Source organism: Sapajus apella, unplaced genomic scaffold, assembly GCF_009761245.1.
Source record: "Sapajus apella isolate SASKATOON/1434 unplaced genomic scaffold, GSC_monkey_1.0 scaffold3, whole genome shotgun sequence".
NCBI lineage: Eukaryota > Metazoa > Chordata > Mammalia > Primates > Cebidae > Sapajus > Sapajus apella.
This window is the reverse complement of record NW_022436943.1, coordinates 15,186,966-15,207,090: the sequence shown is the minus strand read 5'-3', so window position 1 is coordinate 15,207,090 and position 20,125 is coordinate 15,186,966. Positions and strand designations below refer to the sequence as shown.

At 36.7% G+C, this 20,125-nt stretch overlaps 1 protein-coding gene across 9 annotated transcripts in view; it reads left to right on the top strand.

Annotated features, from left to right (window-relative positions):
* Window positions 1-20,125, top strand: part of RALYL (RALY RNA binding protein like) — a 729,873-nt gene that overhangs the window by 550,243 nt on the left and 159,505 nt on the right. For all 9 annotated transcript variants that reach the window (XM_032250205.1, XM_032250214.1, XM_032250239.1 and 6 more), the window contains one exon: window positions 2,039-2,114. In XM_032250205.1, the coding sequence (XP_032106096.1) occupies window positions 2,039-2,114 (76 nt within the window). The remainder of the gene's footprint in view (window positions 1-2,038; window positions 2,115-20,125) is intronic.

Here is a 20,125-nt window from a genome sequence, read left to right as displayed (position 1 = left end):
ACAGTTCTATAATTTCTTCCATTAAGGCTTTTCAAATGTTGTAATAGATTTACCCTTAGTACTTTGTCTTTTATAATATATAAATAATATACTTTAGAATATATTTGTTGTACATGCATTGTTGTATAGAGATATACAATTGAATTTTGTACTTTGCATTCAATAAACTTACTAAACTCTCTTATTAATTGTAATAATCTGTGGACGCTTTACAATTTTTTATGTGAACCCATGTATCATCAGCAATTCGTGACAGTTTTATTTCTTCTCTCTCATTTCTAAAATTGCTTTCCTGTCTTACTGCACTGACTACGACATCTAGTACAATGTTATATAGAGTTGAATATAGTGGGTGTCCTTTTAAATTCTCTTATCTTAAAGCAAATGTGCCCAATGTCTCACTATTAGGTATAATGTTTAATACAGACTTTTGCAGATCTTCTTATATTAAGTAAGGAATCTGTCTTCTCTTCCTAGTTGCTAAAGATTTTTGTCACATATTTGTCACATATGTTGAATCTGATGATTATTTGTCTCATATTCCTTAACCTGGGCATAGTCACCTGTCTCCACTGAACCACAAGGATGTGAAAACTAAAACTCATGCTCTGGCTGCAGCAAATATCTTTAAGGAACAAGCTAGGTGCAGTGTTCTTTTTCTATTTGATTTCCTATTTCTACTCAGGTGTGGGATATTCAAATCTCTTACATTCTTGCTAGTTTTATGTTACATTTTTTAAAAAGATACATTCAAATTTCATCCAGAATTTTTGGTTGTTTTCAGTGGTGGATAGCTCAGTATGTTTAGTCCACTGTGCAAGAAATAGAAGTTTTCCCTTTGCTTTCTGTCAAAATAATATCCCTGATTTCTTGTAGCTCATCTCCTTTAGATTTCCCTTTCTATCATCATTTAGAAATTATAACTTTATTTAATCTAGTTATTTATATTACTTTCCAAACCTTGTCCACCCAACTTTCCGATTTCTTAACAGTTTTACATATTTCTTTAAGATTGAGGTTGGTCAATTGTATGCATACACTGTTTTGTCACATACTTAAACCTCTTTTTGTCTATCTCAGAGACGATAATATTTTCAGTTCATGAAGGCAAAAATATGTGCTCTCTTCTCCTTTTGACCACCTTGGAACTCTGTAACTGCATATTCCAGTTGCTGAGTGCATTTTGTTGTTTCTTTAGTAAACATGGTATGATTTATGATCAAATCCTTCTAGCTTCCTTTTCTATATAAATGGAAAATATATCATGGAAAATTTAATAAGTTCTCCTATGAACAGAACTATATTTCATACAAATGTTTATGCATACTGAAAAATTCTTAGCGGAAATTGAAAATCAGAAGGATATTTCATTCTCTTTTTGTTTTGTGAAGCATTTCTGGCCGGTCGCAGTGGCTCACACCTGTAATCTCAACACTTTGGGAGGCTAAGGCAGGAGAATTGCTTGTGGCCAGAATTTGAGACATCCTGGGCCTCCTAGCCATACCTCATCTCTACAGAAAATTTAAAAAATTAGCCAGGCATAGTGGCACATGCCTGTAGTCCTAGCTACTTCAGAGGTAGAGGAAGGAGGATTGTTTGAGACCAGGAGTTCAAGGTTGCAGTGAGTAGTGATTGCACCATTGCATTCCAGCCTGGGCAACAGAGCAAGACCCTGTCTTTTAGGGGCGGAGGGAAGCATTCTTGATTCTCCTCACTGTACTCAACGTTTTGGCTGTTTATAGTACTCATCGTTTTCTAATATGGATATATATTTGTTATTGATTATGTTTGTTTCTTACTTTTCTCCCCCAGTAGAATATAAGTTCCACAAGGGCAGAGACATAATCTGTTTTGTACATGACATATCCCAAACAGTGCCTGGCATAGAGTAAATGCTCCATAAATATATGTTGAATGAATTAATGGTGGCAATATTTGCATAAACAAATAACAAAAAGAAAAATAAAAGTGTATGATTTACTTTTCTCAAGTGGTTTTATATTTTCTTAATCAGTGCTGTTTTATTTTATGCTTTCAGATATCAACATGGCAGGAGAGCCCAAACCATACAGACCAAAACCTGGAAACAAGAGGCCCCTTTCTGCACTTTATAGGTAAGTAAATAAGCACCATTTTATTACATATACTAGTGAAAGTTTCTTGTAGTTTTATAAGGCAATATAACTTGTAAGGCATCCACTATTTTAAATAATAATCCTTATTAGAATAAAGTACAATAAAATGTTTTTGGTCAACATATAAATATATCTTGCTGCATTGGCAAGGATCTCAGATGCCTAACCTTCTCATACCTGCTTATATAATCCTTCTACAAGACACTTATCTAATAAAATCTAATAAAAATCACTAATGACTCTACCTGAGAACTGGTTGGAAAGGTCAATGTTGGTTGACTCTCTCTGTATATATATATATAGAGAGAGAAAGATGGAATCTCTCTCTGTTACCCAGGCTGGAGTATAGTGAACAATCTCAGTTCACTGCAACTTCTGCCTCCCAGGTTCAAGCAATTCTCTTGCCTCTGCTTCCTGAGAAACTGGGATTGCAGGCACCTGCCACCACATCCAGCTATTTTGTTTTATTCTATTTTATTTTATTATTTTTAGTTGAGACTAATTTTTACCATGTTGGCCAGGATGGTTTTACTATGTTGGCCAGGATGGTCTTAAATTCTGACTTTAGGTGATCTGCCCACCTCAGCCTCCCAAAGTTCTGGGATTACAGGCATGAGCCACCATGCCCAGACCTTGGTTGGCTATTAAATGCATTCCCTGTACTGTAGACATTTTACATATGTCGTTTAATTTAGTTTTCACAAGACTCTTGTAATGTAGATATTCCTGTTCTCATATTGCACCTCAAGAACCTGAGATGCAGTTTCTTAGAGATTTTTCTCAGGGTCACAGCACTGACTAACAATGGTGCCAATACTCAAATTCATGCCCTCTGTACCTTAAATTATTTCCATTCAATCAATTAGCCTTCTTTATTACAAAATACATGTTCCTCTCATGCCCAATTTTCCCATACAACAAATGTAGTTCTGTTTTCCAGAGAGACAGATCCAATTCCTTTTACCTTTCCCAAAGGACTTGGGTCTGAGTCACTTAACACTCTGGTCTTTCCTCTCCATGATCTACACTGACATTTGTCAGTGTCTGTATCTATATTGAGAATCCAGGAGGAGAGAGTAGACCAGATTAACCCCTTTGTTGTTCTGTATATACTTCTATTATGTTAAGTGGAATTGAGTTGATTTGGGAAAAAGTACAAGAGTAAATTTATATAACTTTTAGTTCTTTAAAAACAGCCACTACTGAAAAAAATTATGTTCTGCTGTTAAACCATATGTCCCACTTCATGTACTTTTACCATTAGTTTTTGTACTGTAAGTGCTGACTTTGTGTCTATCGCTGTTATATTCTCTTTTGTTAGATATAGCCAATTGTTCCAGGCTATTGAGATCTCCTATCATCCAATTTATTTAGTTTTCTCCAAGATACATATCATCAGCCCATCAGTATCCACATCTGAAGAGTTAACATAAAAATTTTCAGCAAAGCTTCCTTTTTTCCTGATATCATTTGGATAAATGAGAATTAAATTATATGTGTTAAAATTGATTATTTTCTGATTTAGTATAGTAAGAAGAACGCTCAAAGATAGCCTGGAGCTCTTTCCTTGTTTTTGTTCTCTGAAAACTGGTATATCTTCTTTTCAGCCACTTATAGCTTCATTTTCTGAACACTAAGATGAGGGTCAGAACTAGATCACTTCTAAGGTTTTATTCATACCCAGTACCCCAGGGCTCTCTACTGTATTCAGAGATTTTTAGAGCTATACTGAAAAATACATCATAATTTCTCTTACTTTGGTTTGTTTTTGTTTTAGAAAAACATTTTATTAAAAATGGAAAGCAATGAACATAACAAATGTTGATACTGGGTCATGGGGTAATATTGACATTAAAGAGCAGAGATGAAGTCATCAACAAGAAACAAATGACACATTCTGTACCTTGCTTGAGATAAAAGACATGATTTATGTAACTGAGAAACGCAAATTATATTTTTATCAGATTCATTTGTAAATGTATGCATTTAGAGCTGCAGCTAATACAGAACATTTGAAAAGTCACATTTTCAATTACTGCTAAAACAAGCTGCCAATGGCTTCTTTTCTCATCAGAGTTACTACTGTCTGTGTAATGATGTTAATTTTCATATTGTCTCTTTTCTTGGATTGTTTTGATTTTCTTATGAGAATGGAAGCTCATGACAAGAATAAATATCTTTTTAACTATTATTTCTCTATTACTGTTCAATTGTATTCAAAAGAATTAGCAGAATTTCATTTAAATATGCTATATTGCATGGAAGTCATATTAGTGAGGAAGTGCTTATTTATTCTGCTATTATCTGTTTACGCAAATTCAGGCTGTGGTACACTGAAATTGCAAAACAGTAACAAAGAGAATACAAGAACGTAAATGTATAGCCGAGGAAACCTTTTTATACACATTTCCTCATTCTTACATCAGCTTAATAAAAAGAATACCTTAATTGTATGTGGACAAACTATATTTTCATAGTCATTATTCATTCATCTGTTCATCAGATAACTCTACAAAATTGGTAGTATGTACTATGCTTTATAAATGAGAAACCTGAGTTTCCAAGACGATAAAGGATTTGTTCAAGATAAGATCACAAGATTAGGAGCTGAGCTCTGATTTTCAGCCTTCAAGTCTAATAATCTTGCCACTAGATCATAGCTTCCTGTATTTAGTCATTTGCTTCCATCTAAAAAACACAGATAAGGAAAGCAGAGATTTTCTGAGCATCAAACCAATCATCAGTCCTATTACTGTCCATGAATACCATGCCAGCAAGTGGCAGAGGAAATACTATACAATAAACACTGCATAAAAAAATAGCATCATGGTATGATCACAGGGCACAGGTTTTAAACTTCATGTAAGTTCTTTATGTAACATAATAGTTGTATAATTTTCCTGAGAGGATAAAGTTGCATAAATGAAGTAAAAGCACTTAGTTCAATGTAGATAATATAGTGGCAGCTTGGAGAAGGGATGGTTTCAGCTTTCCTCTTCTTTGTATCTCTGAGTCTGTTTTCTTATCTGTAAAATGAAAGAGAGGGAATTGTTTCATTTGTTCTTTCATTGATACAATATATATTTATTTTGTGTCTACTATGGTCTAGGGACTATAAAGTGCTTTTCTAGGAAACTGGCATAGAAAATGGCAAGCAGCAGGGTGAAGAGAGAGAATAATGTAATGAAAGTAAGTTATTTGGATGAAGGTAGTCTCTGATTTACCTTTCTGCTCTAAGCTGCTGTCTCTGTAACTATTCTATTTGGAACACTAAGTGAACTGCTCTCAGACTTTCTTCTTCACCTACATCTACTTTATCTCCATTACCAATCGCACAGTGGTATTCACATGAAATATCGGCTGAGTCATAACTTCGTTTTGTTTTTTCTTTTAATAGAATTTTCAACTCAGCCAAGCAAGCTTCATTAAGGCCTTATTATGTGCTAAGTAAACATGGTATACATAGAAGATGCAAAAATAAAACAGTGAGATTTCAAAAACCTTACAGTCTTATGTATAAGCTAAATGTATAGATAAGTAAAGACAACTGAGAAGTATGCATACACGTCTATAAAAGAATAAATGAGGGAGTTACTGATTCTGTCTAGGGAGAGGGAGTAAAAATATCTGGAAAGTTAAAGGAAGGAGACAACACTTGAGCTGGCTTTTGAAGGGAAAAAGGGAGGGAAAGGCATCTCATAGTGGGGGCTAGGATAGTCTGCTTGGTGGAGAATGGAAAACTGGAACATTATGGTTCCCAGGCTGTGAATGTATCTTCAGATTAAGAAGAGCTGACTCCTTTTATTTGATAGGCAACAAGGAACCACTTAAACATGGTGACTGATTGGAAACGGGGTGTGAGGGAGAGGGAGAGTCACAAATATGTCCAAGGTTTTCTAGTTCAGGCTACGGAGGGAAGGATCACATGATCTGAATAGAAGAAATAGGAAACACAGATAAGCAGCGGCAGGCTCAAGTGTAAGGTCAAGGAAAGGGAGCAAAAAGGAATTATTTCAGTCTTGGACATGAATTCATAAAAACAGACAATTCATTAAAATAGCACTTCAAATAAAAATGTCTCCCATTAGAGTCTATTTGTAAATGAAACATAATGAATCATTTGTGAACATTTCATAAATATTAGACCTGGTCCTAATGGTGAATAGCTAATCCATTCTCTAGGGAAAACATTGTAATTTTTAATAAATTGCTGTTTGAAATATGTTATGTACATTACACAGTATCTGTGGTGCTCTAAATAATAGTTCTCCCCCAGGAAGTGAGTTTTCCAGCATGCCAACTTTCAATTAATGCTCAATAATTGCTAAATGAGAATAATTGTATGATGGTTTTGCTTCTGTTTGTAAAGTAGACAGACCTTTCCTATTTGATGTAACATTAACAAAATACGTCAGAGAACAAAGACACTATCAGAGCTGAACAAGAACAGATTTTTATTCACCTACAGGTGAATCCCTCCTACTTGCAGGGAAGTCAGCTCAGTAAGACATGTAGTATATATGGTTTCATCCCATGGATTCTGTAATGATCAATCATTTGGTACTATTGCCAAATATTGCTTTTGGCTATCATACAAATACCTCTGGTGGCAACACTCCCATCCTACCCAGATGCCCATGAGAATGAAGATTGCCACCACAAGTCATTTCAAGAGTCTTTAAGATTGTCACAAGATAACCTACAGTTACAGCCATCATTTTAAGATCATCACAATCGGTGACAGTCACCACAAATGTGGGTTATATTATAATAACTTCAATGATACAAAATAACTTTCAGAGTACAGACCACGTAAGGTGACTGTGGCAAAATATCTCTGGTGATTCATTCAAGACTGGACCTACGTGAGTTTTGTTTTCATCCTTCATGCTGGCTCTAACACATCATGAGAAAAGGGACCCTCAAATCACCTAAAATGTCCCCTAGAACTCTGAAAATAGAACTTAAAGTAATGGAAGCTAATTTCAGCTAGTGCTAAATGGCAAAAATCAATATGAAGGAAAAACATCCTGGTCATCTTCACTTCATTGGCTTGTACTGTTTCCTAAGAAATGTTTACCTATTAGCTATTGATCATTTTATTTCTTTTCTGTCTCCTTTTATAACATCAAGGATAATACACATTCACTTTCAGAAGCTTAATATTTCCAGTGTTGGAGAGGGCAGGGGCGGAACAAAAAAATATTTTCAGCATCATTGTCTCCCTTTGCACTGGCAAAGGCTTCCTTTTGTTTCACCTACCTAGCCAGATGGGTCCACTCAAAGTACAGTGTGAGGAGGAGAGGGAAACGTTTTCTCCTACCCCCCATGTTAACACATCCTGTCCTTTTGAAACTGACACAACCCCAAACGCTGACCTGCCTCCCTGGTTCACTTTGAAAGTATATTATTGCTTAGGTCTATGCAGCAATTGCAGTCTGTTTCTGCTCAGGATCCCATCTTTCCTATGCAACCAAATTACTGATGTATGGTTACCAAGATCCACAAGAGAAAATACCAGAAAGAGTGTATACTTCCAAAACTCAAAGCTGATTATCCGTACATCTGGGTAATTGAGGGAGAGTTCTCTAATTCAGAAATCTTCACAAATGAATGTTGAAATGCTGTTGTACTAGAAAAGGTGCCAAACATTCGCTTTATTGGTGGTTTAAAATTGTGCAGATGTTTTATGTATGCTTGTTCAGTTTGCTTGGTGAAAAAAGTGTTAGACCTACCTCCTAAAACAACCTGAGCATTATTAGTGCTTTGAATTCTGTCTTTTGTTCCTCAGCTTTTTGGGCGGCATAAAGGAAGATATTAAAGTTTCCTAAAAGGTAGTGCATTTAAGGAGCCTGGAACTACTAGAGATAGTCTACAAGTTTTAGTTATCCTCATCATTATGATTATTCAAAGAAAATGTCTATATAATAAAGTACTTTAGGAGGGTTTTTTTGTTTTGTTTTGTTTTGTTTTGTTTTGTTTTGTTTTGTTTTGTTTTGTTTTGTTTTTGAGGCAGAGTCTGCTCTGGCTGGAGTACAGTGGCACAATCTCAGCTCACTGCAACCTCTGCCTCCCAAGTTCAAGCGGTTCTTCTCCCTCACCCTCCTGAGTAGTTGAGATTACAGGTGTGTGCCACCACACCTGGTTAATTTTTGTATTTTTAGTAGAGATGGGGTTTCACCATGTTGTTGGTCAGGCTGGTCTCAAACTCCTGATCTCATGATCTGCCCGCCTCAGCCTCCCAAAGTGCTGAGATTACAGGCATGAGCCACCATGCCTGGCCTATTTGTTTGTTTTTTTAAGACAGGGTCTTGCTTCATTGCCAGGCTGGAGAGCAGTGGGCATGATCTCAGCTCACTGCAACCTCTGCCTCCCTGGTTTGAGTGATTCTCCCACCTCAGTCTCCTGAGTTTCTGGGACTACAGGCACATGTCACCACGCCTGCTAATTTCTTTTTGCATTTTTAGTAGAGTCGGGGTTTTGCCATGTTGTCCAGGCTGTTCTCAACCTCCCAAACTCAAGCCATCCACCGCCTTGGCCTTCCAAAGTCTTGGTATTACAGGTGTGAGTCATTGCATCCAACTTTAAGAGGTTGCTTTATGTGTCTTTATCTATGATGATGTTGCTAAATGTCGCACAGTCAACTAAACAGGTTAATGTTTCCTATAACTTCTTTAAAAATAAGAAAATTTTTAAGAGATCATTTTACTTATAGTATGTTCCTCACATTTTAACACTAAGCAAATATAACTTATAGACCTTTTAATTTAAAATGTTCAAAAAAGTGCTGACATAGTACCCATTAAAATAGTTCTGCTGGAGGCAATTCTCTCTGCTAGGCTGAAAGAATGGCCTATTTGCAGTTTTCTGTTATGTTTCTAATGCATGAATATCCATTAATATCTTCTTGCGTATAGAAAGAATAGGGTAGAGATAGAGAGAGAACTTAATTCAGAGTCATCTGTAAGACCTTTGCGATTTATGTTGCTAGTCTTCAGGTTATTTGAAAGACTACATTTCTGTTTGTTTGGTTTGAAATAGTTTATGATAAAAATCAAAGGAAGTAAAACCATGCAACCAATTTTAAAAAGAGAAAAGTAGCAAGAGTCAATAATTTGGTGGGAATTGAGGGAGGTTGACAGGGAAAATCAAGCAAATTAAGCAAAATTTAATTATACTAATAAAGCTTATGCAATCACAAAGTATTACGTGAGAGCAACAAACTTAACTATGAGATTCCTAGCAGCCAGGATGAAAACAGGAGCAAAATAACCTATGTAACTGTGTAATGAAAGAAAACACTTGAATATGTGGGAAGAAACTATTTTTTCTAACTCTGTTTTCTGACATAAACTTATTATATAGGCCTTCATATGAAGTCATCTAAACAGCATAGCAAGTACCACCCTAAGTAGCATTTATACAATACATGTGTGCGTGGGCGTACACACACACACACACACACACACACACACGTTTTAAAGCTGATGCCATTTTTTTTATGACGTCTCTCAATAAAAGCCAAGGATAAACTGTAGTAGAACAAATCAGATAAGGTTGCTTTCCTTTCTGCTTCTGCCAAGGCAGTTTACTATACTGTGGCAAATTTATAATCCTACAAAATTCTAAGAGTAGAGTTCCGTATAGCTAGATCTACAGACCAGGTCTTCAGATTACCCACATGGCTGCATACTTGGAGGAGATAGAAAGCAAGAGGGGGCTGACACCTTGGTTGGCTTATCCACTCAGCTTCAAAGACTAGAAGAAAAAGACCATGCTTGGATGTCTAGAACCTTTTACACGTAACCACCTGACCTGCTACTTAAGACTCCTCTTTCTGTGAGGTGAGGAGAAGTGGAAAAGGAATAGTAAACCAAGCATGGGATTTTAAAAAAAGGCTGAAATTTCACATTATTCTTACAGTTGGCAGGTGCCAATGAAGACAGGCAATTGATTCTTTCTTACTGTTGATTTTACTACACCTTGGAAACTGTAGCCTGTCTTGAAATTGTTGCTTTTTTTTTTTTTTTTTTTTTTTGAGACGGAGTTTCACTCATGTTACCCAGGTTGGAGTGCAATGGCGCGATCTCGGCTCACCACAACCTCCGCCTCCTGGGTTCAGGCAATTCTCCTGCCTCAGCCTCCTGAGTAGCTGGGATTACAGGCATGCACCACCATGCCCAGCTATTTTTTTGTATTTTTGGTAGAGACGGGGTTTCACCATGTTGACCCGGATGGTCTCGATCTCTTGACCTTGTGATCCACCCGCCTCGGCCTCCCAAAGTGCTGGGATTACAGGCTTGAGCCACCACGCCCGGCCTTGTTGCTTTCTTTTATACGTGAAAACATGGTTCTATTCTGAAGCTAAGATCTCTTCATCAGCAGAACTCACATTATTATGGCCTTTTATGCTGTATTCTCCTAGCATCTTACTGTAGGGTATTGAGGTTAGAGCGCCAACAACAGTGCTAGTCCCTACTGGAGCTTAGCAGGAATGTGTGCATCTCATATTGCCAGGTCATTACACAAGTGCTCACTGCCTGGAGTAAAGATGCCTTGTGGGTTTTATCTTCCAAAGGGCAATGCCTTGCTTGTTTGCAAGTTGGAGTATCTTCATTATCTGTTGATTTCATTTGTTTTCACTATTTTGTTGGTGTTGTTCATTGTCTTTGTATCCAGTGACCTGTTTCTTGTTTTAGGACAGTCCTTGGTAGAGCATGTAGGGTCTTGAGCATCCAACCTAAGATAAATTTGTAAGTCCGTTGTTTTAATTTTGAAGTGTTATCTCATTCCCTTCTTGCTCACCAGAACACCTCCACCTTCTCAATCTATCCATTTATTCAAGATGCCAGGATATAGTTTTCCTTCTGTATTACTGTACGGAGGGTAGCATGAAAGAAATTAAAAGATGTCTAAAGATTTATCTCTAAATGAATCAAATTACAGACTAAAAATTTTTAAGGGTTACGGTGTTAGTCTCTTATCATATGGTTGGGGATATATAATTCAAATAAAATATTTTCCTAACTCAGAATCCTTTCCACAAAGCTAATAGAGAAAGAAAGCTTGTACTATTGAATAAACATGAAGCCAAAATGTGGTGCACATCACAGGCAACCTACTAAGAGACTGAAGACAGAAAGAAATCTTACCTTTTTATATTGCTAAACACATGCAGCCTATTACATACATATTTTCAATACAATCAGTATCTAGTCCCCAAGAGGATTGACAGCACCATTTGTCATAGATCATTCTAACTTTTCCTGGTAATTGGGGTGACCATTTATTTATGTTAGCTAGTTGACTTTATGCAAAAGAAAAACAAGCATTTCATATTCTCATGACAGGAGGTAATTCTGAAATTTGGAGTAAGGCTTCTGCCCCCACTCTGCCTCCCTAGGTCCTTGAGAAAGACATTCCTGGGTCATAAAGCTGACAAAATGCCAATCTAGCCTTCAAGTGGATTTATATGTATTTCAAAAAGAAGATGAAGTAATTGCAATTAACAGTTTTGTAAAGTAAATACCCAAATCAAATGGAAGGGAGGGAAATCTCTTTCCATATTTTCAACAGGGAGAACTAAGCCAACTGCTTTTAATTTGTACTTGTTTTTGGAAGCACACTGAAGAAAAATCAAGGTTCAGAAAAAGGGAGCAACCAGCCAGGAAGTCTAAAAGCTAGGGCTGGGGTTCAGGTTTCCTGCCTCCAACTCTAAAATCGTTCTATATTTATTTTCTAATTTTAAGTTTTTAGAGTTTTGTCTCATTTTTTTTTTTAACAACAGTACAATTGAGAGTGCCATTTAAGGACTGACTGGTGAAGATTGACGGATACTTTCTCTTTCTTCACTCGTTCCCTAGCAGTTAGAACTCTGTGTTCCACCTCCTGGTTGCTCCTCTGTAGCCCCTGCAGCCCCACATCAGGGCTTCTTCTATCATACAGTCTTCACACATTCGATGATGCTTTAGGAACAGACTGTGTATCTTCTAACAACTGGAATAAATGGTAATAAACAATTTGACAATGTGTAGAAGAATGTTTGAGCCCATATAAAATGAGGAGAGGAGAAAAGAAGAAATGAATATTAGCAGTGTAGATGGATGTGATTGGATTAATGGTAATCCAAACAGCCCTTTTTCTCTGTCATCTTGGCTCACTCTTACAATGTGGATGATTATTTTAAAATACATAAAATCATTTTACAAAATTGGCAAATTCCATTATCTTTATGAAAATATATCTTCCCTAGTCCATTAAAGTTTGAAAATACCTATTACAAATTCTAAGCTAGAAGATTGTAGATTATAGAAATATTTTAATGTCAATTATGAGCAAGTTCTGCACAGAAAAGTGGCTTATAGGTTTTTTTTAGCATTGGTTCATTTTAATTATATTAATTAGAAAATAACCTATAATTTCCTTAGAAAACTTATATGAACTATTTGGTGTCTTGTGAGAGTAATTCTTCTGATGGAGTTATAGGTACTAGGAGCGAAGCTAGGTATGCCTCCTTTTTCCATGTTTAGACAGAAGGCAAAAAGGCAACACCACATAGTCTCACTAGATAATCAGTTGGCTATACTTGATGAATGCTTCACACAAAAATTCATTCTTTCAGAAATTATTAAACTTTCTAAATTTCATTCTATTGGAATTATAACATGATTGATAATTTATTTTTATTGGTATTTCTAAATATCACAATACTCAGGGATCTTCTTCAAACTCTAAGAGTTGACCTTTATTTTGCTTATTTTTACTGTATGAAAGAATCCAAGGACAAGGGTCTTGTTTGAATTAAGCATATTACATTGTAGCTGACAATGAGATGCCACATAGTTTATCCAGGGTTTGGGGGGTGTTTTTTGTTTGTTTTTCATAATTTCATGTTTTGTTTCAGATGCAGGGGGTACATGAGCAGGTCTGTTACTGGGGTATATTGCATGCTGACGAAAGTTTGTGTTTTAATATTTGCTTGACATATCTCCTCTACCCACTCAATCCTGAAGATTTCAGTGTTCGTAGAAGCACTGGATTGGAATTCAGGAAATGGGCAACTAAGTTGTATATCTGCTACTACCTGCCCAAACTAATTAAGGGATTATTAAAAAAAAATTCAACCTCTTTTAAGGCCCCATTTTCTCATTGTAAAATGAAGGAGTTGAATTAAACTACTTCTTACTTTATTGCCATTTCTGACATTCTGAGATTCTGCTGTTTACTGCCCAATCCAGAGGCTAAAGTCAGATAGAGATGCTTTATTATCAAGTTTATACCTTTTTTCCTTCAAATTTTATGCAGTGTCTTAAAATATTCATGTATTTTGACTAATTTTATCATTTGAAGTATATCTAAGGAGTTAATTTTAAATATTTTAAAACCATTTAAAAAATTAAATTAATCCAAGATGTTCTTTGTTTTATTTATAATAACGAGTAATTTATTTATAATAGTGAGTAATCTGATCCAACCAAAACATTAAGCAGTAATGAGTATGATGCACCTATTAGATGAAATGTTCATGAAGTGTTAATAATAACATAAAAAATTAGCATTTGATTAGAGAAAAAAACAATGTATGTTATTTTAAGTTTTGGGATAAATGTGCAGGACTTGCAGGTTTGTTTGTTACATAGGTAAAGGTGTCTCATGGCTGTTTGCCACGCCTATCAATCCATCACCTAGGTATTAAGCCCAGCATGCATTACCTATTTATCCTGATGCTCTCCCTCTCCCCAGCCCCTGCCCACAGGCCCCAGTGTGTTTTGCTCCATCCCTGTGTCCGTGTGTTCTCATTGTTCAGCTCTCACATAAGTGAGAGCATGTGGTGTTTGGTTTTCTGTTCCTGTGTTAGTTTGCTGAGGATAATGATCCCCAGCTCCATCCATGTCCCTGCAAAGAACATGATCTCATTTTTTATGGCAGCATAGTATTCCGGGGTACGTGTGTGTGTGTGTGTGTGTGTGTGTGTGTATAAAATGTATATATATCACATTTTCTTTATCTCATCTATCATTAATGGGTATTTGGTTTGATTCCATGTCTTTGCTATTGCGAATAGTGGAATTCTTTGCTACAATGAATATATGTGTGCATGTATCTTTATAATAGAATAATTTATATTCCTTTGGGTATATACCCAGTAATGGGATTGCTAGGTCAAATGGTATTTCTGGTTTCAGATCTTTGAGGAGTCACCACACTGTCTTCCACAATAGTTGAACTAATTTACATTCCCACCAACAGTGTAAAAAAGTTCCTATTTCTCCACAGCCTCACTAGCATCTGTTGTTTCTTGACTTTTTAATAATCACCATTCTGACTGGCATGAGATGATATCTCACTGTGGTTTTGAATTGCATTTCTCTAATGACCAGTTATGATGAACTTTTTTTCATGTGTTTGTTGGTCACATAAATGTCTTTTTTTGAGAAGTGTCTGTTCATGTCCTTTGCCTACTTTATAATGGTTTTTTTTTTTTTTTTTTAATTTTGTTTAAGTTTTTTTTAGACTCTAGATATTAGCCCTTTGTCAGGTGGGTAAACTGTAAAAATTTTCTTCTATTCTGTAGTTTGACTGTTCACTCTGATAATAGCTTCTTTTGCTGTGCAGAAAATCTTTAGTTTAATTAGATCCCATTTATCAATTTTTGCTTTTGTTGCAATTGCTTTTGATGTTTAAAAAATTATATAAACATCATGACCAAAACTATTTAACAGATAAAACATGCAGAGAAAAAAATAGAGCAAAATATTAACTGTAGTTTTTTTTTGTATGCTTGGGAATAGGGATAAATTTTTTTTAACCTTTTAAAGTATGCTTTATGCTCTGGCATACATGTGTAGAATGAGCAGGTTTGTTGCATAGGTATACATGTACCATGGTGTTTTGCTGCACCCATCAACCCATCATCTACATTAGGTATTTCTCCTAATGCTATCCCTCTCCTAGTCCCCCACCCACCAACAGGCCCTGGTGTGTGATGTTTCCCTCCCTGTGTCCATGTGTTCTCATTGTTCAACTCCCATTTATGAGTGAAAACAAGTGGTGTGTGGTTTTCTGTTCCTGTGTCAGTTTGCTGAGAATGATGGTTTCCAGATTTATCCATGTCCTTGCAAAGGACATGAACTCATCCTTTTTTATGTCTGCTTAGTATTCCATGGTGTATATGTGCCACATTTTCTTTATCCATTCTATCATTGATGGACATTTGGGTTGGTTCCAATTTTTTGCTATTGTGAACAATGCTGCAATAAATATATGTGTGCATGTGTTGTTATAGTAGAATGATTTATAATCCTTTGGGTATATACCCAGCAATGGGATTGCTGAGTCAAATAGTATTTCTGGTTCTAGATCCTTGAGGAATCTCCACACTGTCTTCCACAATGGTTGAACTAATTTACACTCCCACCAACAGAGTAAAAGCGTTTCTATTTCTCCACATCCTCTTCAGCATCTGTTGTTTCCCAACTTTTTAATGATCACCATTCTAACTGGCATGAGATGCTATTTTATTGTGGTTTTGATTTGCATTTCTCTAAAGACCAGTGATGATGAGCTTTTCTTCATATGTTTCTTGGCCCCATAAATGTCTTCTTTTGAGAAGTATCTGTTCACATCCTTTGAATGGAGTTGTTTGTTTTTTTTCTTGTAAATTTGTTTAAGTTCTTTGTAGATTCTGAATATTGGCCCTTTGTTAAATGGATAGATTACAGAAATTTTCTCCCATTCTGTAGGTGGCCTGTTCACGCTGATGATGGTTTCTTTTGCTGCACAGAAGCTCTTTAGTTAATTAGGTCCCATTTGTCAACTTTGGCTTTTGTTGCCATTGCTTTTGGTGTTTTAGTCATGAAGACTTTGCCTATGCCCCTGTCCTGAATGGTATTAATAGCCTAGGTTTTCTTCTAGAGTTTTTATGGTTTTAGGTGTTATGTTTAAGTCTTTAATCCATCTTGGGTTAATTTTTGCATAAGGTGTAAGGAAGGAGTCCAAAACTGCATGGTACTGGTTCCAAAACAGATATATAGACCAATGGAACAGAATAGAGGCCTCAGAAATAATGCCACACATCTGTAACCATATGATATTTGACAAACCTGACAAAAACAATTAATGAAGAAAGGATTTCCTATTTAATAAATGGTGTTGGGAAAACTGGCTACCCATATGCAGGTAATATTTTTCTTATAACTTTAATACATAATACAAATTTTCTTTAAAAAGAATTTTATAACCAAAAAAAGACATTTTAAAATTAGATATTTTCGGTGAAAAATGACAAACACCTTACAAAAGGACACATGCAGGCAACAACCGTGAAGGTTTTTTTCGGGGGCGGTCTGATGTTGAGCAAAGCCTGTTAAACACATACAACACTTAATCTTTAGAACTAGACTCCTTTAGCCACCATGGTTATTAGAAAAGTTAATTTGCTAAAAGGGCAACTTCATTAACATTAGTCTCACAGTTCTGCCCAGTCCAGTGGCCCTGCGTGGAGACATAGTTCCTACTAGAGCTAACTGCAGGAAGTGGCCTGTCAGTCAGTCCTGGCCAGGACATGCAGCAGAATTCAGTGTGCAGAGCAAAGGGCAAGGAGCAGGATATGGGGCCCAGAGCAGCAGCTGAAGTCATGTAATCTTCAGAAACAAAAAAGTCAAAACATCTGAGCCTTTAAGTGGTGCAGTGGAATAAGCAACTGGGAATGTGTGCTAATGGCAGTTCTTCTGACTCCAGATTAGTGAGCAGGTAGGAAGACAATGGTGCCTGCCTGACAGTAACTGCCCCTCCTATTTAAAGCTGTAATTCAGCTGCTTTGCTACTGCTTTGAAAGGACAGACGTGTGTGTGAGCTACAAAGAGCAACAGAATAAAAACCCAGGTTGTAGCCTTAGTATGCAGAGCATAGACATGACAGAAAAACAGGAGATAGATGATGGATTCCTAAGTCAGAGAATCTATCGATGCAGAGCAACAAATGGTAATGAGTCAGAGTTCAGTAAATGTATCAGAATGTACTTTTTAAAAATGTGACACACCAACCAATAGCTGAGTTTGAAAAGGAAATAGAAGATGACCCACAAAATATAATCAAGAGTGAAAAAGCATTTTGAGTTGAATTACTTAGCAATTGTTAAAGGTATTTTAAATCCTATCTTACTAAAACTATGTTACAACATCAATGGCAAAGACACTTATGATACTGTGAGAATTCAGGAACAATTTAAATAGAATTGTAATGTAATTTTATGATTTGTTGAAGATTATCTTTTTATCATTTTTTCTTCCTCTTTATTATTCCAACTCAGTATAGCAAATCTCATGTTTAGAGGATTAAAAAAAATAAACATTACATGACCTAATTAAAACTATGGGCGGGGTATGCTGGTTCATGCCTATAAACCCAGTACTTTGAGAGGCCAAGGCAGGAAGATCGCTTGAGCCCAGGAGTTTGAGACCAGCCTGGACAACATGGTGAAACACAATCTTTACGAAAAGTACAAAAATTAGCCGGGCATGGTCACATACACGTGTAGTTGTAGTTACTCTGAAGGCGGAGATGGAAGGATAACTTAAGCCTACTTGCAGTTTGAAGCTGCATGAGCTGTAATCACTCCAGCCAGAGCCACAGAGTGAGACTCTGTCTCAAAAAAAGGAAAAAGAAATATAAACTAAATTGAGAATAGAAAAGTTGCAATATGTGGCATTAAAAAATAAAGATATTATGAAAGAAATAAGTAATATCAGGTATCCATTTCAACTGAAAAAGCAGTTATTATGTTTTTAAATGTAATGCTGATGAAATAAAAGCAAGGAAGACTAGCCTTATGTGTAGGTGAACACATTGTGGACAGGGAGTTAATAGACAGGCTCACTGGAGAGAGCTGCCATCTAGGAAGCCAGTCAATGTGTTGCAAGTTTCTGGGTCATACAGCAAAGTCCAGACAAAGCTCCAGTCCTGGAATACTAATTGAAAAAAGCAGGGCAACCTAGTCAGCTGGTCTCCATGAGGGATCCTAGGGCGCCAGCCATTATAACTTAAGAGCCAAGACAGACAAATTTTAGAGACAAACCAAATTGGTAGCAAGAGAGATGAAACCCAAAATAAATACCTCACATAGTGTCAGCCCTGAAGGTAATTGTAGGAACAATGGAAACTTGAAGAAGAATTTCTGATCCTAGCATTTGGAGTGGATCACAGGATCTCAAGCCTGGAGGGATGGCTTATCTCTTAGCTTCTGTTAACAAAGTTGCTCTCAGAGACTGACCAAATTCAACCTATATCAAAGATTCTTAATGGATCTAGTGGAGAAGGAAACATAAATTTGTGGATGTAGTCATTTATTCGTCAATTAATTATTAACCACCCATTGGATATTTTTCTGGGTACTGAGGATATCCTAGTTAATGCTACAAGAAAATCTTTAGCTGAATTACATTTAAAAGAATTTAAGTGAGCAAAGAACGATTTGCAAATTGGGCAGCATCCCAAGCCAGGGTACATTCAGAGATTCCAGCATAGTTACATCGTGGAAGAAGATACATGTACAGAAAAGAGAAAGTTGTGTACAGAAAATGAAAGTGAGGTCCAGAAGCAGCAGGACTGGTTATAGCTCCATGTTTGCCTTGTTTGAACACAGTTTAACAGGTGACCACCTTTGATTGCCAGGACTTGGTGATTGGCACAAGAGCAAGCTACGGTCTGTTTACAATTTCATGTAGGTTATAGTGTTATGTACTGAGAAACATTTATGCTGAACTTAAAATATATAAGGAGGCAGCTTTAGGCTAAATTTAATTTATCACAAAGTAAACAAAAATCTCTGACCTTGCCTTCAAGTTTGAGGTAACTAAAGATAAACAAAAGCAAACTAATTATAAATTAGAATGTAGTAGATGTTAGGGGAAAAAAAATTAAGCTAGAAGCGTTTGGAAGTAGGAAGATAACCAGCACTGCAATTTTTTATACGGTGATCAATGAAGGCCCAGCTGAGAACTGACATTTGAGCAGCCGTGAAGGAAGTGATGAGCAGGCAGAGTGATGCCTGAAGAAAGCATTCTAGGTAGAGGGACTTGCTAGCAAAGGCCCTAAAGCAAATAAAAACCCATGTGTTTTAAAAAGCAAGGAGGCCAATGTTTCTAGAGCAAACTCAAACAAATCTTGGGGCCAAGAGGAAATGAGAGGATAATGGAAGAAATGTAAATGGAGGCACCAAATGATGTAAAGCCTCACAGGCCTTTGAAGTACTTTGTGTTTTACTCTGAGTAAAATGAAGAGCCTTTGGAAGTTTTTAAGCAGAAGAGTACCATGACAGAACTTAACTTCTGAAAAGTCATATTAGCTGTATGTTGACAATAGATTGTGGAGAGTGAGGGTAGAATGTGGGAAACCAGGCAGGAGATGGTGATGCAGTTAAGTGGTAGCAACTGAGATGTCAAATAAAAACAGTTATGTTACTGATTGAATTTGAAGGTATTGCCAACAATATTATTAACAGATTGGAAGTGGACTGTGAGAAAAAGAATAGAGTTGAGGATAAACACATTATCTGCTGCTGGGTAGCAAGTTTTATTAGCTTTAAAAAAAAAAAAAAAAAAAACTTTTTTGTCATATTCAGTGATCCGGACTGAGTTCAGTCAAACAGTTCTGCTCTGTGTGTCCCAGATTGCTTTGGCACTTACAAAGCAAAACAGAAGAGTTCCCTGGTCCCCCTTGCAGGACGTGTGACAGGGTGTGTCTCCTTTTGTCTGTTCAGCTATGTGCCTGTGTGCTAAAACCCCTTAAGGGAGGGGGAGCATGCAAACAGGCAGGTGCAGAAGCCAAAGCAAGCGCCCCTGGGCTCCAGCCCCATGCCAGCATCCAGGGAAGGGAGCCTGAGACTCCGGAAGCCCTAGTGGGCATGTGTCACAGTGCACTCCCTTAGCCTTGTCATCTGCAGACAGCTTAAGGTACCCGGGTCCTTGTCCAGCATCCAGGAAGAATCAGGT